Raw genomic sequence first — 27,500 nt, forward strand, 5'->3', positions numbered from 1 at the left:
CACACACCAACCTGCTCCACCACACACCAACCTGCTCCACCACACACCAACCTGCTCCACTACACACCAACTCTCGCTCTACTCTACACACCAACCTGCTCCACTACACACCAACCCACTCCACCACACACACAATCCCTACTCGACCACACACCCAACTGCCCCACCACACACCAACCCACTCCACCACACACACCTCCGCTCCACTACACACCAACCTGCCCACTACACATCAACCCGCTGCACCACGCACACCAACCCTCCACCACACACCAACCCTGATCCACCACACACCAACCTGCTTCTTCACACACACAAACCCGCTCCACCACACACAAACCCCGCTTCCACACACACTCCACACCAACCTGCCCACCACACACACCAACCTGCTCCACTACACACCAACCCGCTCACTACACACCAACCCTTCTCCACTACACACAACCCACTCCACACACACACACCACCACACTCGCTTCCACCACACACCAACCTGCCACCACACACCAACCTGCTCCACTCACACACCAACCCTGCTCCACTTCCACACATCAACCCGCTTCCACCACACACCACGACCCTCCACCACACACACCAACCCGCTCCACTACACACCAACCCGCTTTTCCACACACCACCCTGCCCAACAGCACACTCCACTCCACTCCACCACACACACTAATCCAACTCCACCACACACCACCACACACCTGAACCCCACTACACACTAACCCAACCTGCTCCACACACACACACCAACCCTCTTCCACCACACACAATCAACCCGCCACCACCACACACCAACCCGCTCCACCACACACACCTGCCCATCACACACCACCACCACACCCAACCCACTCCACCACACAATCCTGCCCGCTCACACACACACCCCTGCTCCACCACACACAATCCTGCTCCATCACACACCAACCCCCACTCCACCACACACACAACCCACTCCACCACACCAACCCACACCACCACACACCAACCCAACCCTGCTCCATCTTCCACACACCAACCCAACTCCACTACACACCAACCCGCTCCACTACACACCCAACCCACTCCACCACACACCAACACACCACTCCACCACACACCAACCCTGCTCCACCACACACCAACCTACTCCACCACACACCAACCCACGCCACCACCACACCAAACCCGCTCCACCACACACCAACCCCCTCCACCACACCACCAACCCACTCCCCCAAATACAAACCCACTCCACCACACACAAACCCGTTCAACCACACACAAACCCACTCCACCACACACAAACCCACTCCTCCACACACCAATCCACTCCACCACACACCAACCCACTCCACCACACACAAACCCACTCCTCCACCACACCAATCCACTCCTCCACACACCAACCCACTCCACCACACACCAACCCACGCCAGCACTCACCAACACGCCAACCAACATGGGTTCTATCCACGTGAGCGTAAAACAAAATGCATTCCTAATTATAAAATAACAAATTTACCTCAGTCAAATTATTTGTGTATTCCAGGATATATAAATATAATTTTATAACATAACATGGTTTCTGTGACCTGGTTTCTACGATGACCTTTTCCGGAGTAACACTGAGAAGGGAAAAACCTTGAAATAGAAGTCAACTCCCATAGTGCTCTTTTTGAACCAGTTCCAAACATGGATTCAAGCACAAGGAATGTCACAATGGTCTTGCTTTCTAATAATGCGCAGTTTCCTTTAGTTGGGCATCCAGATGAATCAAACACCCCTCAAACACCCCTCAAACACCCCTCATAGACACCACGTGGCGTCAGGTGGGTCAAACACCCCTCATAGACACCACGTGGCGTCAGGTGGGTCAAACACCCCTCATAGACACCACGTGGCGTCAGGTGGGTCAACGTGACGTTACTGTCAGACGAATCACGTGACACAAAACACGAGACCTACATGTCATGCAGTGGGTCAGCCTTTATGTCACGGCGAACCAGGTTATATTGATTGTCTCCAGAGCACGGTGGCACCAATTCCTGACAGTGTAATACATTGATCGAGGTTAGGTAACCCAGGTCAGTTCCTCGGGAATTCCAGTTCTCGTGAACTCATGCTATTCTTGCTTGCGAGTGTATTGATTCTGGTAAGACCATCTTATTGATTCTTATAAAACCATCAGTATTTGGTTATGTGTTTCTGCAACAATAACCAATAAGAGATCGGGCGGGCGAAAAATATGATCAGTTGATTAATATAATTTGTTGATGGTCCTACAATGATATACATGTATAACGCAGATCTAGTCGCTTTGCTTCGGAAACCTTTTCACTAATGTAGAAAGATCAAGATGACCTGGTTATTTATGAATGAGCAAGTGTTAGTGCATGTTGCATGTGTTATCATACCTGGCATTAATTTACACAGCGGCGTAGAAAACTGAAACGAGACATTATTTTTATTATTTCACGGCAGAATGAAAATTCAGCGCGGGCGCGAGATGGAAACACGGGGAAAAATGGCCAGCCTTATATCTGAGAATTATCATGGAATGTATGTCACTGTGTCTAAGGCTGATATACATTCCCCATCCCATCTCGTACGGAGATCTTTACGTAACTAAGGCAATGTTTACATGGCACCCAATGATATTGAGCGCATAATTGCATTAGAAAGGAAACGGTGAAAGGGCTTGAATGCCGTATGTCACAAACAATAAACTACAGGGTTCTCTTTACTATCAAATTTTCAGCAAAACCGTAAAACATTACTGACGTAAGGGACGTACTGCATGTAGTAAGTCACATGACGAGTCACATCCAGAGTCGGTTTTGTGGGGACTTTCATTACCATTTTGATGTTGCCTATGCATAAATGTCATCATAATGATGAACACTGGATGCGTGAGCAGGAGCAGAGTAGGGGAAGAGGCGATGTCGCCGATGTACGACAACAGATGATGTCAGAGTCTCACGGAGATGCGAATAGCCAGCTGTATCCTTTGACCAACATCCGCCTTTAATGTCACGTGTATTGAATATTTATATGCTCTAAGCTCAAGTTAATTTGGCTATATTGGTCAAAATACCTCCGAAACCCCACCCACAAACCCTCTTCCTTGAAAATAAGAAGGAAATAGACAGAAAAAACCCATCCAACAGAACAACGAACCGTATTTCCTTGATCACGAAACAGCACACGTGATTCGTTGATGACATTTTGCCAACAGGGTAAGAGACTTCCTACCTGCAATATACCTATGCACTAACAGGGCTTGGAGTACATAGTGTTTTGTTAAATTTAGATAACCCTTTCTTTAAAAATCCCTAAAACCCACCACTCCCAAAAACATTTTTTTTTAAAATAATATAAAATCACAAACAGATTTGTAAAGACCGGAAAATACTCTGCCTTACCAATGACAAAACCTGGTTCACGTGATGGAGCAGTCACACAAAGCATTGTGTAGAGGATCGTTCAGGTTAGGAGCTATTGATCTCGCCACAATATGGGGAGCCCCGTCTACTTCCTCCTTTCTGTTTCATACCGCTACCGCTACGTCCCTGGCGTCAGAGCTGTACACAAGTCGTGGGATCTCCGGCGCTCGCTGTGTCCATTTGGCTACCTGGATGTCCTAAACATGCTCTGTAAGTATACAACATCTGACATGCTCTGTAAGTACACACCTGGCATGCTCTGTAAGTACACAACACCTGACATGCTCTGTAAGTACACACCTGACATGCTCTGTAAGTACACACCTGGCATGCTCTGTAAGTACACACCTGACATGCTCTGTAAGTACACAACACCTGACATGCTCTGTAAGTACACACCTGACATGCTCTGCAAGTACACACCTGACATGCTCTGTAAGTACACACCTGACATGCTCTGTAAGTACACAACACATGACATGCTCTGTAAGTACACACCTGACATGCTCTGTAAGTACACGCCTGACATGCTCTGTAAGTACACAACATCTGACATGCTCTGTAAGTACACAACACATGACATGCTCTGTAAGTACACACCACCTGACATGCTCTGTAAGTACACAACACCTGACATGCTCTGTAAGTACACAACACATGACATGCTCTGTAAGTACACAACACCTGACATGCTCTGTAAGTACACAACACATGACATGCTCTGCAAGTACACAACACATGACATGCTCTGTAAGTACACAACACATGACATGCTCTGTAAGTACATAACACCTGACATGTTCTGTAAGTACACAACACATGACATGCTCTGTAAGTACACGCCTGACATGCTCTGTAAGTACACAACACCTGACATGCTCTGTAAGTACACAACACCTGACATGCTCTGTAAGTACACACCACATGACATGCTCTGTAAGTACACAACACCTGACATGCTCTGTAAGGCACACAGCACCTGACATGCTCTGTAAGTACACAACACATGACATGCTCTGTAAGTACACAACACCTGACATGCTCTGTAAGTACACAACACCTGACATGCTCTGTAAGTACACAACACCTGACATGCTCTGTAAGTACACAACACCTGACATGCTCTGTAAGTACACACCACCTGACATGCTCTGTAAGTACACAACACCTGACATGCTCTGTAAGTACACAACACCTGACATTCTCTGTGGCACACACAACACCTGACATGCTCTGTAAGTACACACCACCTGACATGCTCTGTAAGTACACAACACCTGACATGCTATGTAAGTACACAACACCTGACATGCTCTGTAAGTACACGCCTGACATGCTCTGTAAGTACACAACACCTGACATGCTCTGTAAGTACACAACACCTGACATGCTCTGTAAGTACAGAGCACCTGACATGCTCTGTAAGTACACAACACCTGACATGCTCTGTAAGTACACAACACCTGACATGCTCTGTAAGTACACACCACCTGACATGCTCTGTAAGTACACAACACCTGACATGCTCTGTAAGTACACACGTAACATGCTCTGTAAGTACACAGCACCTGACATGCTCTGTAAGTACACAACACCTGACATGCTCTGTAAGTACACACCACATGACATGCTCTGTAAGTACACAACACCTGACATGCTCTGTAAGTACACAGCACCTGACATGCTCTGTAAGTACACAACACATGACATGCTCTGTAAGTACACAACACCTGACATGCTCTGTAAGTACACACCACCTGACATGCTCTGTAAGTACACACCACCTGACATGCTCTGTAAGTACACAACACCTGACATGCTCTGTAAGTACACAACACCTGACATGCTCTGTAAGTACACACCACCTGACATGCTCTGTAAGTACACAACACCTGACATGCTCTGTAAGTACACAGCACCTGACATGCTCTGTAAGTACACGCCTGACATGCTCTGTAAGTACACAACACCTGACATGCTCTGTAAGTACACAACACCTGACATGCTCTGTAAGTACAGAGCACCTGACATGCTCTGTAAGTACACAACACATGACATGCTCTGTAAGTACACAACACCTGACATGCTCTGTAAGTACACACCACCTGACATGCTCTGTAAGTACACAACACATGACATGCTCTGTAAGTACACACGTAACATGCTCTGTAAGTACACAGCACCTGACATGCTCTGTAAGTACACAACACCTGACATGCTCTGTAAGTACACAACACCTGACATGCTCTGTAAGTACACACCACCTGACATGCTCTGTAAGTACACACCACCTGACATGCTCTGTAAGTACACAGCACCTGACATGCTCTGTAAGTACACAGCACCTGACATGCTCTGTAAGTACACAACACCTGACATGCTCTGTAAGTACACAACACCTGACATGCTCTGTAAGTACACAACACATGACATGCTCTGTAAGTACACAACACCTGACATGCTCTGTAAGTACACACCACCTGACATGCTCTGTAAGTACACAACACCTGACATGCTCTGTAAGTACACACCTGACATGCTCTGTAAGTACACAACACATGACATGCTCTGTAAGTACACACGTAACATGCTCTGTAAGTACACACCTGGCATGCTCTGTAAGTACACAACACATGGCATGCTCTGCAAGTACACAACACATGACATGCTCTGTAAGTACGCAACGTCTAACACGTAAATACACATCGACACATACATACGTTGTTTAGTTGGTCGATAACATTCCTTATGCAATAGCTTACACATTTACCGTGTAGCTTCGTCTGTATGAAGGTGATGTGTATCCAAAGGTGTTTTGCTAATGTGATTCATGTATTTAAAATGTTGCCAACGTTTTGTGATTCATGTGTTGTTGAGGGGTATGTCCCAACATGGGGACCAGAGTCTGCATTACAGCTGGCGATGAGGGGTGGGGAACTGTATGGTGCTTACCACTGTGGGCATACTTCAACTTATGTCATGTCTGTTCCGTGTCCCTGCAGGTAGGTGTATTCAGGCAAAGAAAGGGTATCTACACACTGAGGGTTTGCACACAAGCGTTTTCACATCGATTGAAACATACATATATATCAGTATAAGTGGTTTCACGTATAGACTGGTTTAAGGAAATGGGTTTAAATATGCATAATCTTTAATATGGATTAACACTTAATGTATGTATACATCCGATTTAATGGATTCAAAAGGTTTAAGCAGCGGTGTATTCGGAGGTATTCGGGTGTATTCGGGTGTATTCGGGTGTATTCGGTACGCGTGGATACGTTCTCGTGTGTTCATTCATGGACACGCATGCGCAGAGAACATCGGGTGGGTTCAACCCTTAGAGAAATTTACCTGAAAAGTGTTTGAGTGTACCTAAATAAGGAAAGAGCTCACATAGTATCATAGCATAGATGCGTATCAGAGGCCTACTACATATGTGAGCGACGGGTCACACAGCGATAGAGGCTCCATATACACGATAACGGTTTAATAGAGATTGTATCTCGTGTTGAATGTTCATCGAAGTACTTGAGATAACACGCACGGATGTATTTATTAAATGACATGCGCATTTAATACAATATTATTTTCTCATTCCGTATGAAAGTGTTCTTAGCCTAAGGTGTTCATAGCCAAATGTTTTAGAAACTGGTATTAACATGCATGGTCGCATTACGTGTGAATAAAACGGCGGAAATCATTTATACAAATGTATATTTTAACCAGATTGACAGTGCATATTTGAGATATGCTTTTTATATTTGATTGCTAGTCCCTACTTTCCTAAGAGAGACCCAGTCGTCTGATTCGCCGCAATTCGTTTTGCAGAATTGCATCACTCGTGTCCTAAAATCGTGGGTTCGAATCCCACATTCGCCCTGCTTACGTGTATAGGTTGGTCAGTACCATATCCATGGATTTGACCGAAGAGACAAACGTCTATCACATGCACTACTTTGGGCTTGCTACCACGCCAACAGGCACACCGTGATACAACTGAAATACTTGATGTTGTTTACCATGATGTGTGTACATCTACTGATCTATCTGTCCTCCACAGTCCCGGTGTCCGGATGCATCTGCTTGTTGGGACTATCTTGTCTAGTCAGCACTTCCGCCTTGGCATTTCACTCTGGGGCGGAGAAATGCTCACGTGGGCACGTTACCTGCAAGTGTGGTCAGCAAAGGGAGAGAATTCGGATATCAGTCAGAAGGTAATGCTATAGGCTACTTTGATCATATCTCTTAATACGTGACCATCAGATATCACTATGGCAACAACGGCATTCCCAATCGTATGTTGGCTTTTGTTTTACGCCGCAGACAAAACGTTCAGCTCCAACACAGCGGACATCATCGGGTCTGGGCTAGGCAAACCCGTAGTTAGTATTTTGTCTGCTTTTCTTCTTGGTCGACAACTGGACTTGCGTATATATCAAACTGGATGTTCGGATCATCGGCTTCCTAAAGGAACTACTAGATCAATGCACAAAGAAAATATACTACTGCAATTGGATATGAATATCACATTTTTCGACGTCCACGTTTAAGCAATTGTTTTTCTTACTGTTATTGATATCGAACAATTGCAGAAACGTCTGAAGCTTTTATGAATGTCTTGAAAATAACACATTAGGTGAAGATGAAGGAAAACCAAGTGCTCTGGATTGTCAACTTCTGTTTTTGCAATGAGTGCGACGTTTCGGCTAAGATCACGTGCTTGATAACAGTGTTAGTACTTAGAACCTACTCCGAAACGTCGCACTCATTGCAAAAAAAGAAGTTGACTATCCAGAGCACTTGGTTTTCCTTCATCTTCACAACTTCTAAAATGCCTCTCAAACAACCTAGGTGAATAGTAACTTGTAAATGTCATATAGCTGGAATATTGCTGAGTGTGGCCTTAAACAACAAACAAACAAACCAAATCTGTAAATGCTTCACCTACGTCAGCAAGCTTCAGTGAAGACATTGAATCGACACTGATTCCAACTGTACAACCATACACTGTTGTTAATCACTTACATGACATATGTTTATCCAGCGCCTGTATTGATATATCGAAGTTGAAGTCCTAAAGTTAAACCTTGTTCACTGGCACAGCAACTTCTGTATGACGCAATGATGGTACGTATGTTGCTGCTGATGGTGATGATGTTGGTGATGATGTTGTTGGTGATGATGATGATGATGACGATGATTATGTTGATGATGATGATGCTGTTGATGATGATGATGATGATGATGATGATGATAATGTCGTCTCAGGTGTAGCCTCTTTGATGGACACGAATCCTACTGTGACTACTGTACGCCCCGCCGGAAGCTGAAGCGTGTACTGTGCCCTCGGTATCGCCATTGCTCCACGTGTAACAGTGAGGGGTGTGGCACCTGTCCTCCAAACAAATATGGTCCGCGATGCACTAAAGGTGGGTGTGGCTGTCCAAATGTAATTGTCTATAATGAAAGACAGGTCTTCTACTGAAATTACCCTTATTGCATTTATATGTTTCGGAGAGCATCGGTCTTGAATCTGACATATCAAAGGTTGTTCATTGGACCATCTATGTATTGTTTGTGTTTCACACCTCCACTTCAATCTGCAAGAGCGGGCGGGCGGACGAAAAAAGGAAATGAAAAAAGAGTTTTTTATTGATTGTGTAACTACATTTTATGTAATGTTTTGAATTTAGATCACTTGTTGGAAGACATTAAAATAATTTAAAATTATGACAAAGAGCGAATCGCTGTGTATATAAATAAAGACAGATTAAGCAAGAGTGTGCAAAGATAGGCGAGCTTTTTGTCACATCTGGGCTGAGAGGAGAATTAGGATAACAGACTTTCTCTATCGGCAATGAGGGCGGGCGGGAGATGGGAAACACTGAAAATACGCTATAACCGCTTCTTGTGTTGAGACCTGATTGTATGTCGTGTAACAGCGAGTTCATACCGTCAACCACTCATTTGTCTGTCTCTATTTGCAAGCCGGTGTGATGAAACTAGTATGTTCGCTCACTAGATTACCCCAAAATGGCGTGGCTATAAAACGAGTGAGTGAGTATGGTTTTTACGCCGCTTTTAGCAATATTCCAGCACGGCGGGGAACACCAGAAATGCTTCACACATTGTACATGGAATCGAACCCGGTTCTTCGGCGTAAGGAGCGAACGCTTTAACCTCTAGGCTACCCCTGCGCCCCTTATAAATACAAAAACAACTGTACACTGTTAAAGACATTTGTTGTAATAAGTATACTGTAAGTTCATTATTGATCACTTGCACGCATGTTCAATATTTATTTTTTGTGTGCTATCCTTCCTTCTTTGTGTCTTCAGACTGCAGTTCATTGTGTTTCAACGGAGGAACGTGTATCAACAACCAGTGTCGATGTCCAGATGGTTTCACAGGGGATCGGTGTCAAACAGGTACTGCCCGTCACCAAGTCAGAGTCGTACAATGGAAGCCGCTTTGTTTGAGATTCCTTGTAGATAGGGACATGGTTTTGTCACTTCTGTTAACTATATATGACGCTGTGATGTACTGTTATTTACTGTCAAATGAAGGCATATGTTTCAGTTAATTGTCAGAGCTATGATGCGACTTAAGTGTGCCGTGTTGTACGAACTCCCTCATGATGTGCCTTGACAACCTTCACTATCAGTGCGCGTGGTATTCAAACACTCTCTGCTGTGCCTATCCAGCTTTCACATAGACTGAGTCGTGAACTATCCACACAGCATGATGTGCATATGTCTAAATACCCTACGGCCAAAGGTATTTTTATTAAAAGGGTATCGTGCAGCCCATCGTCCATATCCCTTTCTAAAGATCTTCAGTTTGCCTCAACAATTCTTTGTCCATTTTTCCTGCCAAGATCTCTGACATGACATATGTACATCTTTATACATATCTGTTGTTATGGCTGTACCTGTCCATCTCACTCCAGGTACGGAATGTCGTATTGTCACGAAGCCCGCTCACGGTGATGTTGAAGTGTCGGGAAAGACAGCGACGTACACCTGTTCCCATGGTTACGCACTAGTGGGTCAGCATATTCTGCAGTGTAGGCCGAACGGCACGTGGTCATCGGAGTCGCCATATTGTGGTAGGTACCATATCATAACGGCCTTATGTAAGCTACATACGCCACAGTCGTGACGATAGACTCAGTGGTAGGTAACATACGTCACACACGTCATGACGGATTGTGGAAGGTAACATACGTCACAATACATTACACACGTCATGACGGATTGTGGAAGGTAACATACGTCACAATACATTACACACGTCATGACGGATTGTGGAAGGTAACATACGTCACAATACATTACACACGTCATGACGGATTGTGGAAGGTAACATACGTCACAATACATTACAGACGTCATGAAGGATTGTGGAAGGTAATATACGTCACAATACATTACACACGTCATGACGGATTGTGGAAGGCAATATACGTCACATTACACACGTCATGACGGATTTTGGAAGGTAACATACGTCACAATACATTACACACGTCATGACGGATTTTGTGAAGGTAACATACGTCACAATACATTACACACCTCATGACGGATTGTGGAGGGCAATATACGTCACAATACATTACACACGTCATGAAGGATTGTGGAAGGTAATATACGTCACAATACATTACACACGTCATGACGGATTGTGGAAGGCAATATACGTCACAAAACATTACATACGTCATGACGAATTGTGGAAAGCAATATACGTTACAATACATTACACACGTCATGACGGATTGTGGAAGGCAATATACGGCACAACACATTACACACATCACGACGGATTGTTGAAGCTAACATACGTCACAATACATTAAACACGTCATGAAGGGTTGTGGAAGGTAATACACGTCGCAATATGCCACACACGTTATGACGGATTGTGGAAGACAATGTACATTACAATACATTACACACGTCATGACGGATTGTGGAAGGCAATATACGTCACAATACATTACACACCTCATGACGGATTGTGGAAGGCAATATACGTCACAATACATTACAAGGCAATATACGTCACAATACATTACACACGTCATGACGGATTGTGGAAGGCAATATACGTCACAATACATTACACACCTCATGACGGATTGTGGAAGGCAATATACGTCACAATACATTACACACGTCATGACGGATTGTGCAAGGCAATATACGTCACAATACATTACACACGTCATGACGGATTGTGGAAGGCAATACACGTCACAATACATTACACACCTCATGACGGATTGTGGAAGGCAATATACGTCACAATACATTACACACGTCATGACGGATTGTGCAAGGCAATATACGTCACAATACATTACACACGTTATGACGGATTGTGGAAGGTAATATACGTCGCAATATGCCTCACACCTTATGACGGATTGTGGAAGGTAATATACGTCGCAATATGCCACACACGTTATGACGGATTGTGGAAGGTAATATACGTCACAATATGCCACACACGTTATGACGGATTGTGGAAGGTAATATACGTCGCAATATGCCACACACGTTATGACGGATTGTGGAAGGTAATATACGTCACAATATGCCACACACGTTATGACGCACTCTTTGGTAGGTTACGTTACACACGTCATGAATGGTAGGTTACATATGTCACACAAGTTATGACGGATTCTGTGCTAGGCTACATGCATTACACATGCCCTGGCGGACTGTGTGATGAGTACTTATGTCACACATATTATGACAAACTAGGTGATAAGTAGTTACGTCACACACGTTATGACAAACTAGGTGATAAGTACTTACGTCACACACGTTATGACAAACTAGGTGATAAGTACTTACGTCACACACGTTATGACAAACTAGGTGATAAGTACTTACGTCACACGTTATGACAAACTATGACAAACTAGGTGATAAGTACTTACGTCACACACGTTATGACAAACTAGGTGATAAGTACTTACGTCACACACGTTATGACAAACTAGGTGATAAGTACTTACGTCACACACGTTATGACAAACTAGGTGATAAGTACTTACGTCACACACGTTATGACAAACTAGGTGATAACGTAAACTAGGTTAAGTACTTACGTCACGTCACACTTACGTCACACTTCGTTATGACAAACTAGGTGATAAGTACTTACGTCACACACGTTATGACAAACTAGGTGATAAGTACTTACGTCACACACGTTATGACAAACTAGGTGATAAGTACTTACGTCACACACGTTATGACAAACTAGGTGATAAGTACTTACGTCACACACGTTATGACAAACTAGGTGATAAGTACTTACGTCACACTCGTTATGACAAACTAGGTGATAAGTACTTACGTCACACTCGTTATGACAAACTAGGTGATAAGTACTTACGTCACACACGTTATGACAAACTAGGTGATAAGTACTTACGTCAAACACACTCGTTATGACAAACTAGGTGATAAGTACTTACGTCACACACGTTATGACAAACTAGGTGATAAGTACTTACGTCACACACGTTATGACAAACTAGGTGATAAGTACTTACGTCACACACGTTATGACAAACTAGGTGATAAGTACTTACGTCACACTCGTTATGACAAACTAGGTGATAAGTACTTACGTCACACACGTTATGACAAACTAGGTGATAAGTACTTACGTCACACACGTTATGACAAACTAGGTGATAAGTACTTACGTCACACACAAACTAGGTGATAAGTACGTTATGACAAACTAGGTGATAAGTACTTACGTCACACACGTTATGACAAACTAGGTGATAAGTACTTACGTCACGTCACACGTTATGACAAACTAGGTGATAAGTACTTACGTCACACACGTTATGACAAACTAGGTGATAAGTACTTACGTCACACACGTTATGACAAACTAGGTGATAAGTACTTACGTCACACACGTTATGACAAACTAGGTGATAAGTACTTACGTCACACTCGTTATGACAAACTAGGTGATAAGTACTTACGTCACACACGTTATGACAAACTAGGTGATGATAAGTACTTACGTCACACGACAAACTCTTACGTCACACTCGTTATGACAAACTAGGTGATAAGTACTTACGTCACACACGTTATGACAAACTAGGTGATAAGTACTTACGTCACACTCGTTATGACAAACTAGGTGATAAGTACTTACGTCACGTTATGACAAACGTTATGACAAACTAGGTGATAAGGTGATAAGTTTACGTCACACTCGTTATGACAAACTAGGTGATAAGTACTTACGTCACACACGTTATGACAAACTAGGTGATAAGTACTTACGTCACACTCGTTATGACAAACTAGGTGATAAGTACTTACGTCACACACGTTATGACAAACTAGGTGATAAGTACTTACGTCACACTCGTTATGACAAACTAGGTGATAAGTACTTACGTCACACACGTTATGACAAACTAGGTGATAAGTACTTACGTCACACACGTTATGACAAACTAGGTGATAAGTACTTACGTCACACACGTTATGACAAACTAGGTGATAAGTACTTACGTCACACTCCGTTATGACAAACTAGGTGATAAGTACTTACGTCACACACGTTATGACAAACTAGGTGATAAGTACTTACGTCACACTCGTTATGACAAACTAGGTGATAAGTACTTACGTCACACTCGTTATGACAAACTAGGTGATAAGTACTTACGTCACACACGTTATGACAAACTAGGTGATAAGTACTTACGTCACACTCGTTATGACAAACTAGGTGATAAGTACTTACGTCACACACGTTATGACAAACTAGGTGATAAGTACTTACGTCACACTCGTTATGACAAACTAGGTGATAAGTACTTACGTCACACACGTTATGACAAACTAGGTGATGATAAGTACTTACGTCACACTCGTTATGACAAACTAGGTGATAAGTACTTACGTCACACACTAAGTTATGACAAACTAGGTGATAAGTACTTACGTCACACACTCGTTATGACAAACTAGGTGATAAGTACTTACGTCACACACGTTATGACAAACTAGGTGATAAGTACTTACGTCACACACGTTATGACAAACTAGGTGATAAGTACTTACGTCACACACGTTATGACAAACTAGGTGATAAGTACTTACGTCACACCCTTATGACAAACTAGGTGATAAGTACTTACGTCACACACGTTATGACAAACTAGGTGATAAGTACTTACGTCACACACGTTATGACAAACTAGGTGATAAGTACTTACGTCACACTCGTTATGACAAACTAGGTGATAAGTACTTACGTCACACACGTTATGACAAACTAGGTGATAAGTACTTACGTCACACACGTTATGACAAACTAGGTGATAAAACTACTTACGTCACACTCGTTATGACAAACTATAAAGTATTACGTCACTTACGTCACACACACTCACGTTATGACAAACTAGGTGATAAGTACTTACGTCACACACGTTATGACAAACTAGGTGATAAGTACTTACGTCACACACGTTATGACAAACTAGGTGATAAGTACTTACGTCACACTCGTTATGACAAACTAGGTGATAAGTACTTACGTCACGTCACACCTAATGACAAACTAGGTGATAAGTACTTACGTCACACTCGTTATGACAAACTAGGTGATAAGTACTTACGTCACACACACGTTATGACAAACTAGGTGATAAGTACTTACGTCACACTCGTTATGACAAACTAGGTGATAAGTACTTACGTCACACTCGTTATGACAAACTAGGGTGATAAGTACTTACGTCACACTCGTTATGACAAACTAGGTGATAAGTACTTTACGTCACACACGTTATGACAAACTAGGTGATAAGTACTTACGTCACACACGTTATGACAAACTAGGTGATAAGTACTTACGTCACACACGTTATGACAAACTAGGTGATAAGTACTTACGTCACACACGTTATGACAAACTAGGTGATAAGTACTTACGTCACACTCGTTATGACAAACTAGGTGATAAGTACTTACGTCACACACGTTATGACAAACTAGGTGATAAGTACTTACGTCACACACGTTATGACAAACTAGGTGATAAGTACTTACGTCACACACGTTATGACAAACTAGGTGATAAGTGATTATGACAAACTAGGGTGATAGTACTTACGTCACACGTCACACCGTTATGACAAACTAGGTGATAAGTACTTACGTCACACCACGTTATGACAAACTAGGTGATAAGTACTTATACGTCACACTCGTTTGATGACAAACTAGGTGATAAGTACTTACGTCACACACGTTATGACAAACAAGGTGATAAGTACTTACGTCACACTCGTTATGACAAACTAGGTGATAAGTACTAACGTCACACACCTAATGACAAACTAGGTGATAAGTACTTACGTCACACTCGTTATGACAAACTAGGTGATAAGTACTTACGTCACACACTCGTTATGACAAACTAGGTTAAAGTACTTACGTCACACACGTTATGACAAACTAGGTGATAGGTGACATACGTCACACACGTAATGGTATAATCTGTAATATGTACCTACGTCACACAATGTCGGATATTCAACAGTTGCGTGGCCATAATAATGATTACGTTACAACAGAAAGTCAGGACACGCTGATGTTGATCATTGCAGTCTGTCAAGTAGGGTCGTCAGAACTTGTGGATGTTGAGATAATGGCCATATTGGTTGAAACGGCCTTAGTAACTGTCTATGTGCTCCACAGTCCTGTGTCCAAGTATATTGCATGATTTCATTGCAGAGCCAATCTGCAGCCATCCCAATGTCAGTGACCACATGTACTTTGCCAGGGAAAGACTGGACCAAGATGAAGGTGAGATGTTTTCACTACCTAGAGACATGTTGTAGGGCGTTAACGGTTATTATGAACAAATTTCCATGGAAACTAATATTCTCGAATGACCTTACCCAGAGCATTCACCACACAGAAGACTTCAGTTGCTTTGAACTGTCTCGGAGTGCTATCGTGTTGGTGCACCGGTCTGTGTAGTTGCCACTGCAGACGAACCATGGATTAGAACTCATGACCGGTGTATCCTGGCTCTGTTAAGAGTGGTAACTGTCGTATCTTGCAAATTGGCCCCGTTTCACAAAGCGATCGTAGCTCTACGACTGTCGTACTTTAGGTTAAAGTATGGGAGCTACGATCACCTTAGCGCTTCGATAACTTCGTGGAACGGGGCACAGGCCCCTTGGTTTTGAGCCGTGCGTTCGAAGACTATGAAATTTAAGTGTTCAATCGCAACATTGGATCAGTTAAACCCCCGTCCCGAAAGAGTCTACTTTAAATTTGTGTTATGTTTTGTTTAGAATATCACCTGGGCTCCGTGCCACAAAGCGCTACGACTGTCGTAAGTCTAGGTTAAAGTATGGGAGTTACGATCATCTTAGCGCTACGACTGTCGTAAGTCTATGTTAAAGTATGGGAGTTACGATCATCTTAGCGCTACGACTGTCGTAAGTCTATGTTAAAGTATCGGAGTTACGATCACCTTAGCGCTACGACTGTCGTAAGTCTATGTTAAAGTATGGGAACTACGATCACCTTAGCGCTACGAACGCTTTGTGAAACGGGACCCTGACCACTGCATGGAATAGTGCATTGCCTTTATCCTGGCACAGTTAAGAGTCGTAACTCTGTCGTGACTGGACACTGCATGAAATAGTGCATTTACGTGTGATCCCTTAGAAAAAGGTTTGGAATTGTTGGTTTCTATGACTACAGACACCCATGGGAATTGATCCCGGCATCTGCAAGTGTGTCTTCATGTGCCACATGTTTGGAATGAGGGCTCATGAATTGAAGTATTTCCATGAATTCATAACGGTGCCTGACCATAATGGAAAGAAAGAAGTTTATCTGAACAGTTTCACATAAGTTTGAAATTAATTCGAATAACAAAGAACATGCCTTAACATAACAACAGGGTTTCAAAGTGACAGGATCATTCAAACATATTCCGAACGTGATGAAATGACATTAGAAATGCTTGTCAGCCATACAACATATTCGTTGAGTTGCAGATATATCGGGAATATAACGGGGCATACTTAACATGACATCAAACCCCTATGCTGACTTATAGCTAAGTATTCAAGTGGCACGTCGTGGCGAGAGAGTGATAGTGGTGACTGATGGGTATTGAGGCTTCGAATCAGTAACTACTTGTTTTCCTTTGTTCTTAAGTAACTGCCTTGCATATATAGGGATGGGTCATCACTATAAAACTCTGCTGATAGTGTAATGCAATTAGCAGGCTATAATGTCTATAAATGATGTCATTATCAAGTTATAGGCTCGATTGTGCTTGAGCCTACCGCGTGATTAATGTTTGTTGGTGATTCACTCTGGAAGGACGAACCCGTGCAGTCGTCTATGTTCGTATTTTGTATGATTATGGAAAACCAAGATGGTCGCGTGAAGCGAAACAACGTTACAGTTTGTGAACATGAATGAAATCAGCGTGAAACTCACGTGAAAACCCCTCAGTGTATAACACGCCGATACCAGGTAAATGGTGCCTTGACACCGAAGCGAAACAATGTCTTTAAAACGAAATAAAAAATACATTTTGTTTTCAGCGCCCTTCACTGCTCTAGCCAAGGTGAAGGTCAAATGTGACGACGGCTACAGGGTGGTGGGTGCACGATCCATCTACTGCAACCTTGACGGCAAATGGTCCTCTATGCCCAGATGTGGTATGTATTTTCTACGGTTTACACAAGACAACTAGTTGAGATGATACAAAAAACGTAGCAACCTCAATTGAAATAAATCAGCTTATCCGTTTAAGACGTCATTTATCAGGTTTAATTCTTCCAAGCGTATGAATCGGATATAAGCGGCCACAAAAAGTACGATTTTTCCTAAAATAGCATTTTACTTTCAAAGTTTATAAAATAAGTCCGAAGACGTTTTATCCAATCATTAACTAAGATTTCTTCAAGTTAATGAATGTCAGCTGATGAAGTTAACCCTCTGGCCGCTGTGTAAGTCCCCCAGACTCCTCCCCATGAAGCCGACTCCATTCAGTACAAGAAGGCAATCACAATGTCGCTGGACTTAAAATACATCCTGCATTCAGCAAATATGGATGGGTGTTGGCATTTCGTGTTTCAGAAGCGCGCGTAACCTGCACACCTCCCAGTCTTGTAGCCAATGGCATCCATCAGACGTTTGAAGAAGTCCGCGATGACAGGTACTACGAAGGGACGGAGGTGATCTACGAGTGTAACTCTGGCTATGTGTTGAAGGGACGCTACTCGATGGTCTGCCAGGAGGATGGGACCTGGAATCACCAGACACCCAGGTAACACATTCCAGATATCGCAGATATCATGTGTGACTGATAAACGTTGATGTCGTTTAAGTTAAGACGAAGAACTGGGTTCAATTACCATCTTATCATGACGTCCATTGCTTGAATGATATTGCTGTAATGTTGCTAAAAACAACATAAAAGCACACTTACATTCTATTCTAGTCCGTTTAACTTCCTTTCGCCTTTGAGAAAATCGCTTAATATAAATGGCAGTGATTGGCTATGAGAACCCACCAAACACCCAGCTTCAGCTGTCAATATTGATACAATGTGCGAGACCATTTACTGGGGCCACAGTCATGACATATGTAGCTGGAATACTGCTAAAAGTGGCATAAACCCATACACACACTCTTAGACGCTGTGGGACTCATGAGGGGTTTCTCCTACTGTGAGATTGTTGGATTATATAAAACATGGCGTAAAACAATATTTTCTTTGTGTGGCCATCTACATACCGTATAGTTGGCGTAACACATGACCACAGTCGGACATACACGCGTTGATCTGTAGTGATGGAATACACTCGGCATTAACTCTTCATTATTTACATATCTCCATGGTAACCCATGTTGCTCTCCGCAGGTGCGAGGAGGTGGAACAATTACCCAAAGTCATGTGTCCTCCTCTGAAAGCGCTGGGTAACGGAACCCTGACTCGGGGCCCTGAATCCCCGATTGACAAGAACGTGCCCGGAATCAGGTGAGCTACAAAATCCGCAGTCCCGCAAGAGGCACATGGTCTACTTATATATTCACAACAATTCTTTAGACATTTTTGCTTTCTTTTTTCCAATTAGACAAACGTTCAGATATTTGGCAACTATTTGACATACATGCCCTTGCAGCGTCACGAGGCACCAGGGCGGGTTCTATTGCAATGTGTAACATACAAATAGAACATTTGACATTATAAGTTGTGAATGATTATTCTAATAAATTGTAACGAGACAATTTCAATTGCACTCACTTTTTCCTGATATTTTAACTGTTCCTCGGTGAAATGATTAAAATGACAGCACACTATAGTTACTCTATAGCTGTAAACAAAATGTTCGCAGTTATCAAGATAAAACTTACATCTTGTGTTTTGGGAGAACTACCCGAGAATATAGCCTTGCCCATCGCCATATTCATTCATCCGGGCAGTGGTAAACGGCGACTGCTACCGTAAAGACTCTCTTTACGTTAGGGTAGCATCGGACAGTCAGATGTATGTGTCCCTATATTATATATGTGTCTGTTGCATTGTCACCTGACCTCCAGGGTCGTGTACGAGTGTGATGAGGGGTTTGTTCTGCATCCCAACATACCTGAGCGTTATTGCCACATCGACGGGACGTGGTATCCTCCGGTGCAGCCCAAATGCGTCTCAGGTAAATCATGCAAAATTGCATCTTGAATTAAGCATGATTAAAAGTGTTATATATAATAAACATCGGAGTCAGCTTCACAAACTCACAAGCTAGAATGTCCCCAACAATGTATGATGGTGATGAGAGGTGACGATATGGATCGGGTTGTCAGGCTCGGTCACTTGGTTGTTGATGTACTAGATCGGCGTGGATCTCTGATCAGGTCGAAATAAAACAGAAATTCCGCTGAACGCGGTTTTTAAAAACCAGCATAGCGTTAACTACTTTTTCTGCGTGTGTGCGTGCGTGTGTGGGTGCGTGCGTGTGCGCGTGTGATTGTGCGTGCTTGTGTGTGTGATGTGAATTTATGGATGTCAACTTCTGAAATATGAGAAACATGACGTTTAAGAAACGAGGGAGTAAAAATATACTCTGAAACATCTTCATTACACGAGTTGACAACTATAAATCTCCTCCCCTTTCCTTTACGCGTATCACTTCTAAATGCCATCCAATAATGTGTACAATGGTGTTATCTGAATTCAGTGGTGACCTGTCCTGATCCGGGCAAGCCAAGGAAAGGGACTCGTTGTTTTGGCAACGGATGGTAAGTCATTGTTATGCAAATATGATCGCCTTTTAGGTATATTAGAACAGGTTAACATTGTTAACGTTACTGTCAATGGTGCTACCAGGTCATACTATTTCACAGTTGGGATAATATTAAATATGTTATATCTGTTTATTTGGTGACGTGATATGTTAATAAATGGGCGATAATTACGCAGGTACTGCAATTTGAAAGACTCACTGGGATATTTACAGATCGCCGCCATATAGCGGGGTGTTGATGAGTTCGGCTTTTAACAAACAAACAAACAAAGAAAGCATGTTTCATCAACAATGTATACCTAGCTAGTATTGTTCTGTTGCAAACCGTCCTCTGTTTGCGATCATTTCTTATATGTCACGATAGTTCCTAGATGTACAGAAACATACTGTCACCACTTGTAGCGCGACGAATGTCGTAAGTCTATGTTAAAGTAGGACATTTCAAAAGGAAGAGGGAACGCATCCGATGCAGGATGTTTAACACATGCAAACATGATTGAAACAAATTTACCATTATTAGTACCTTGGTGATCCCAGCTTCACCAAGGTCGACATGGGTTTAAAATTCCAACAGTTTAACTTCCAAACAGTGTTAAGTTGTGTCATTCGTTACTAGCTTTCGCAACTCCACGTGCCCGTCAACATCTAACGTGACTGTTGGGAACGAGACCGTGTTCCTGCCGGAGGACATCTATGGGGAGGGCGTCCGCGTCAACTACAAGTGTAACCAAGCTTACAACATGAATGGTCCCAAGTTTAGACGTTGCCAGGAGGACGGTACCTGGACGGCCAACCTGCCCCACTGTGTTCCAGGTAGGAGTTGGGTCAACTGTAAGGGCTATTGTTGGCAACTGACACGCTTCTAACAACACCTATTGCATGGTTCCGAGAACTGAAAATAACTTCACCAACAACCGCTCTATTGCATTTGGCGATTATAAGGTATATGTATTCGCCTTTGAATTCGACTTTGTGGAATTCTGGCCTGCGACAGTTGATCTATAACGTCTGGTTGACATGCATGTACGTGTCGGCCGAGGTTATCCCACAAATGCTCGATGGGGTTGTGGTCGGGAGATTCGGAAGGCCAATCATCGGAACCATATGAATCATTCAGATTTCCTCTCTATAACGAATAGCGGTTAAATTGCCCTGAAGGCTGACTATGTTAGATGTCTGCGTGTAGGATATAGCGACACACTCACCACCATATCGGTCAACCTGGGCAACACAATTCTGGAAGAAAATGTCCATTTCGGCGTCGATAGACACGTGCTCTTCCGTCACGGCACTGAAGCAGAAAGCGTGATTCGTCACTGAACCATACTCGTGTCCAGTTTTGTAGATTCCAGACTCTCTCCTCAAATCACTTGCAGTTGCAGTTGCTGTGACAGTTCGATTCCGCAAATGAAGTACCCGGATGTACCTGCAATGGTAATCCGAGGTCTACCGCTTCGAGACCGATCATGAGTAGAATTAGTTTGTTGCTATTGGTCCATACATGACTGACAGCACTCTGGTGAACATTGAGGTGTCTTGGCAGATTTACTTCCCAGGATCCAGGCGTCCAATGGCAATGAGTCGCGTCATAACGATGTTCTTTCATTTAGCTAAAAAACGCCAATGACCGTCTAAAAGCAAAACGGCCTGATATACACAATGTCCTTGCTCACGATTCCTCAGAACTGCACGTGCATATTGCGAACCAGTTTCTCCAATACATTTTCATGCAAGTTTCGAACGTAAACGTGCATTAAACATTCCGAAGATTAGTTTTAGCGCTGTGCATTCGTGCCATATACACAAACCAGCATTGTAATGGCGCAATTATTACACTCGAAAACTGATGTTTGAAAAATATTTGAAGTTTCACATATCAATATTACCTATGCATTTCTTTTTTGGTAGAGTATATTAAGCATAAGAATCGATTCTCTGTCAGAGTGCGGAAAACCAACAAAAGGAATCACTGCCCTCATCTCCGGGGGCAATGAGTCCAAGATCCAAGACTGGCCCTGGCATGTTGTGGTCAAGAAGAAGATGTCGAAGAAGGAGTGGCAACACGTGTGTGGAGGGTGTCTCCTGGGGGACTCCTGGGTCGTCACAGCCGCTCACTGCGTCACGGTGGACAAGACCACAGTCCCGCTTGACCACTCGGACATCGTGGTGGAGTTCGGAGTGTCACATGTGAACGAATCAATAAGAGATCAGCCCATTCAAAGCAGAGGGGTAAGAGTGAGTGAGTGAGTGAGAGTCAACAAATTTGGTTTTACGTTGCTTTCAATAATGTTCCAGTGATATATCCATGCGTCTGCTTGACGTGGTAGTGAAGCAGACGTTAGATTTACCACAGAAGCGAGACCCACGAGAATGGGTCTGGTGTTCAAGAAACTAAAGCAGAATCAGGGCGAGTCTGGAATTCGAACACAGATTCCCAGTCAGAATTACAGAAACTGGTTATCTAGAATTCCGCGAGGAGGGAAAGCGCACAACACACGAAGACGACGATTTGGCTTCTTATTGTCGAATGACTGACAGTCTTCCAGTCGTAAATCTTTGTTCGGGCAGCTGACAGCAATACTGCTCAGGTCAATGACCTTCAGGCCAGTTTCAATCTGCTGCGGCGGGGTAGCCTAGTGGTGAAACTGTTGGCTCGTCCCTCTGAAGACCCGGGTTCGATTCTCCCCTCGGTTAGGTATGGCTTAAATTGTATTAAAGATGTTGTTGACTAACTACCACGCGATCAAAGTTCTTCTGAATTGGATAATTTAACTCACTTGGCTGGATACCGGGTGACAGAAAGTTGTACTCATGCATTGCACTTGTGTCAACGCAGCTGTAATGTTTTAGTTGCCTCATACACAACATTGTGTTTCCTCTTCAGATTACCAAAATCTACGTAAATGACAATTACAATTCAAGGACATACGACTCCGACATTGCCCTTTTGAAACTGAAGAAATCTGTGACTGTGAACGCACGAGTTCAGCCTGCCTGTCTTTCCAAAGAGCGGAGTTCTCGAGGCAACCAGACCAATCGATCTGATCAGATTCTGCCCCGCTACGTCGTGACCGGATTCGGCAAGGTGGCCAACGCCGAGTATTCGCAGACGCTGCGCTCAGCTGATCTCCAGGTGGAGCCAGACAACAAACACTGTGAGAAGGTTCTGAGTAAAGACGGAGGTAACACTAAAAATAGAAACATTTCATTAACATGGTGATCCTACTTTGCATTTCATTACATGAAAACATATACTATAAAAATAAGGGGTAGGTCATTTATGATAAGGGTGACGGCGATGGAACAGCCCGTTATCAATCATCTACAACATATTACAAGAACGTTTAATACACAGTATTATGCTACGCAGCAGAGACTACTGCTGAAAACTATCGTGGGGCTGTCGCATCCTACTTGGCGTCATCATCCATGCCAACGTATTTTTATATGTTTCAGTGAACAACAGCGTCACTAGGAATATGCTCTGTGCCGATAATGTGGTTGAGAATAAACACCCCTGTGCAGGAGATTCCGGAGGGCCGCTCGTCAGACAGACCAGATATGGACGTAAGTCATGTCTACACATCATTAAGACCCAGTCGTGAAGCTCAGGGTTAAAATTGGTCATCTCTTAAGACCCGACTAACCTGGATCCAATCCTATCTCGACAGCCGAAGGCAGAATGTTATCATAGGAGACAAACAATCTTGATGTGCCAATCTTACATGTGGAGTACCACAGGGATCGGTTCTTGGTTCGGACCCTTTGTGATATATACCAATCAGCTTGGTGGAATCTTAAAACGACATGATCTCGGTCACCAATCATAAGCTGATGATGCACAAGTCCTGGATAGATTTGAACTTTCACAAGTTGCTGAATCTTTTCAGAAAACAAGTGTAAGTGGATAAGATATAAAGTCACGGATGACATTTAGCAAATTGAAACTTAACATGGAAAAATCTGAGGTTGGTAGGCTCTAGGCAAAAGCTTCAGATGTCAACTGACAGAGCTTAAAAGTTGTGTTAGGTAACTCTGTTATAAATTTCCCACCCCGGGTAAAAAACCTTGGTGTCTATTTTGACTCCGAGTTGTCCATAGATTCTCAAGGTGACAATTTGTGTAAGACCTGTCTTTATCATCTCAGATGCATTAGTCAAATTCGTCATCTGATACCGCTTGATACAGCCAAGACATTAGTACAGTGTTTGGAACTCTCGGGGTTGAACAGTTTGCTTCTAGGCTTCAGCAGAGAATCACTGAGGAGACTTCAAAAAGTCCAAAATGCAGCGGCAAGAATCGTTACATGTGCCCCAAGGTACTCTCACATTACGCCGATACTGTAGTCATTACACTGGTGTCCAGTTGACGCGTTTTAATGTACTCTGTATCATATACGAGTCTAAATGACATGACACCAGAATATCTGATATCATAAGTGAACTGCTAACCCCCTACAAACCACCCAAACAACTGCGATCTGAAAGCAAATTCTTACTGAAAACTCCTTCTTATAGGCTGGCCTCTCATGGAAAACGTTCTGTCAGTGTTTGTGCTACATCGCTGTGGATTGAACTGCCCCTTGCCTTAAAAGTGTCTCCATCTTTTGCTACGTTCAAATCCCATCTTACACGCATCCCTTTTCACTGCACTATTAAATCTACCCATACATTATTATTTTGTAACCCACTTTGAGCACCCAAAGTGGATTTAGTGCTATATACATTTTCAGTATTGTTATTAATAAGGTCAGGCGATCTGACTTGGTTGACACAAGTCATCGTATCGTAATTGTATAGATCGATGCTCATGCTGTTGTTCACTGGGTTGCATGGGCGGGTCCAGGAATTTTGAGGGGGGGGTCAGGGAGTTTTGCCCACCCTCCCCCCTCGCTCCGCCAACGCAAAAAGAAAATCTTCAATGTGGTCCCATGTCATTTTCAAAAGGGGGGTTCGAACCCACTGACAACACAACCCACCCCCACCCCTCTTGATCCGCCCATGCGGTTGTCTGGTCCATTATGTACAGATTGCCGGCATATAGCTGGAATCTTGCCGAGTGCGGCGTTAAACAACACACAAACATCACGACCTCCCAGATAAATTACTTTGTGCCGCTTTGAACAGTATTTCAGTTACATAGCGGCAGCAATCTCTTTACATCTCACTCCGCTATAACTGTCTCCGGCAGGGTCTGATGGCATCTTCGCAGACATGGGTGGCCCTGTCGTCTGAGGCACCACAATACGCTGTTGAGAGTTGCGCCCCTTGTTTCTGCTACCAATGGTCGTGTCTTCCAGTCCCTGCCCTGATTTATGTTTCTAGGTTTTCCCAGTACACCAAACGGAGTTTGATCCTGATGGGTGTTCTTTTGCACAGGCGTTCTATATCTGTTTTCATCAAAGTGTAGCCGTCTGTCACCTGCATCACTATTGGCTTTTCATTCACAGAAAGATGACAAGCCCTGGTCCAACTGGCATAGTGTTGAAACAGCATTAAACCCATCTGTCTGATGTTTCAGAACGACGTTGGTACCTGGAGGGTATCGTCAGCTGGACCTCTGAACGCCCCTGCCAGGGACCTGTAACCTACAGCGTCTTCACCAGAGTGGACATGTTCCTGGACTGGATCGAGGAGAAGACATCGCCTGACCTGTCCTACTACTGAACCAACGAGCAAGTACAATCACACCAGCATATGCCCTGTCCACTACCATCCTCGGGGTTCAAGGACTTAGCCTACATTATGGTTACTTTGTCTATCTTAACATGTTTCTTGTAGGATCGATCTACATATGCCACTATAATAGATGACCTTACACAGAATACATGTATATTACTCGAGCCTGTTTGTTTTAAGGAATTAATGAAACGTATGTGATGTGAATGTTGAATACACGTGGAAATATTATGTCTTCATTAACCACTCTCATATTTAGCTGTTCTAAGTTGTAGTGTCCTTGAGACTGGAAACCACCTTCAGGTGAAAGTGAAGTGTCTAAAAGTATACAATTCATTTTTTATATCGACCTTGCAATTCTTCAGTTCTAATTTATATAATAAAATGCACGTATTTACATTGTGTATTTGATATGTTTCTGTCTATCAGTGATACATCATATACGCCTCTGTGTTTCTCAGACCTTCGTTTCTCAATTGTGAATTAATTACAAACAAAACACTGGGTATTACAAAATGAGATTCCTCTTTATTGTCTATACAGGTGGCTCTAACATCCATTCAATCTCATACCCTCAACAATATGAATAGCATCACATATATAATAAACAGTGTTAATAACCTCACATACCCACCGAAAGATATCGATTACCGTTGATGATCCTGATAACCACATACTCAACACCAGATGAATGTTACCCCTTTCCACACTAGGCGTGGTTAAATATAGCTTACCCCACTGTTTGCAATATCCCTCACAATACCGGACACCAGGGACCTCAGAGAATGTACCCATGTATGTTCTTAACCTAGTACCTCCTGCACCCAACACAGGTAACTCAGGGAGCTAATTACACCACCACATCCTCCTCACCTGAATAGATCAACCTTGTCAGCACCCTTCTACCTGACAGCACAACAGACTTGTAAACCACATGATCCCTGCAACATGACAGCCTATCTCTCATGTTCAAAGACTGCACATGACTGACTGACTGACTGAGTTTGGTTTTACGCCGCTTTTAGCAATATTCCA

At 43.2% G+C, this 27,500-nt stretch overlaps 1 protein-coding gene across 1 annotated transcript; it reads left to right on the top strand.

Moving 5' to 3' along the window:
• The first annotated feature begins 3,053 nt into the window (after window positions 1–3,053).
• On the top strand, window positions 3,054–26,864 carry LOC124252926 (clotting factor C-like). The gene is made up of 16 exons (XM_046686600.1): window positions 3,054–3,644; window positions 7,498–7,651; window positions 8,706–8,866; window positions 9,776–9,865; window positions 10,387–10,545; window positions 16,241–16,312; window positions 18,082–18,198; window positions 18,620–18,809; window positions 19,407–19,523; window positions 20,087–20,196; window positions 20,722–20,782; window positions 21,404–21,600; window positions 22,730–23,016; window positions 23,672–23,969; window positions 24,244–24,354; window positions 26,308–26,864. Exons 1-16 carry the CDS (start codon window positions 3,506–3,508, stop codon window positions 26,451–26,453), a joined length of 2,409 nt encoding a protein of 802 aa, XP_046542556.1. The 5' UTR covers window positions 3,054–3,505; the 3' UTR covers window positions 26,454–26,864.
• Window positions 26,865–27,500: the final 636 nt, after the last annotated feature.

Source organism: Haliotis rubra, unplaced genomic scaffold (genome assembly GCF_003918875.1).
Source record: "Haliotis rubra isolate DU_JTF1 unplaced genomic scaffold, ASM391887v1 Scf53, whole genome shotgun sequence".
NCBI classification, from domain to species: Eukaryota; Metazoa; Mollusca; class Gastropoda; order Lepetellida; family Haliotidae; genus Haliotis; species Haliotis rubra.

Coding starts and splice junctions, on each gene's coding strand:
- LOC124252926 (XM_046686600.1), top strand. CDS start 3,506: ATGGGGAGCCCCGTCTACTTCCTCCTTTCTGTTTCATACCGCTACCGC. Junction 7,652..8,705: donor ATTCGGATATCAGTCAGAAG/GTAATGCTATAG, acceptor ATGTCGTCTCAG/GTGTAGCCTCTTTGATGGAC. Junction 23,970..24,243: donor GGTTCTGAGTAAAGACGGAG/GTAACACTAAAA, acceptor TATATGTTTCAG/TGAACAACAGCGTCACTAGG.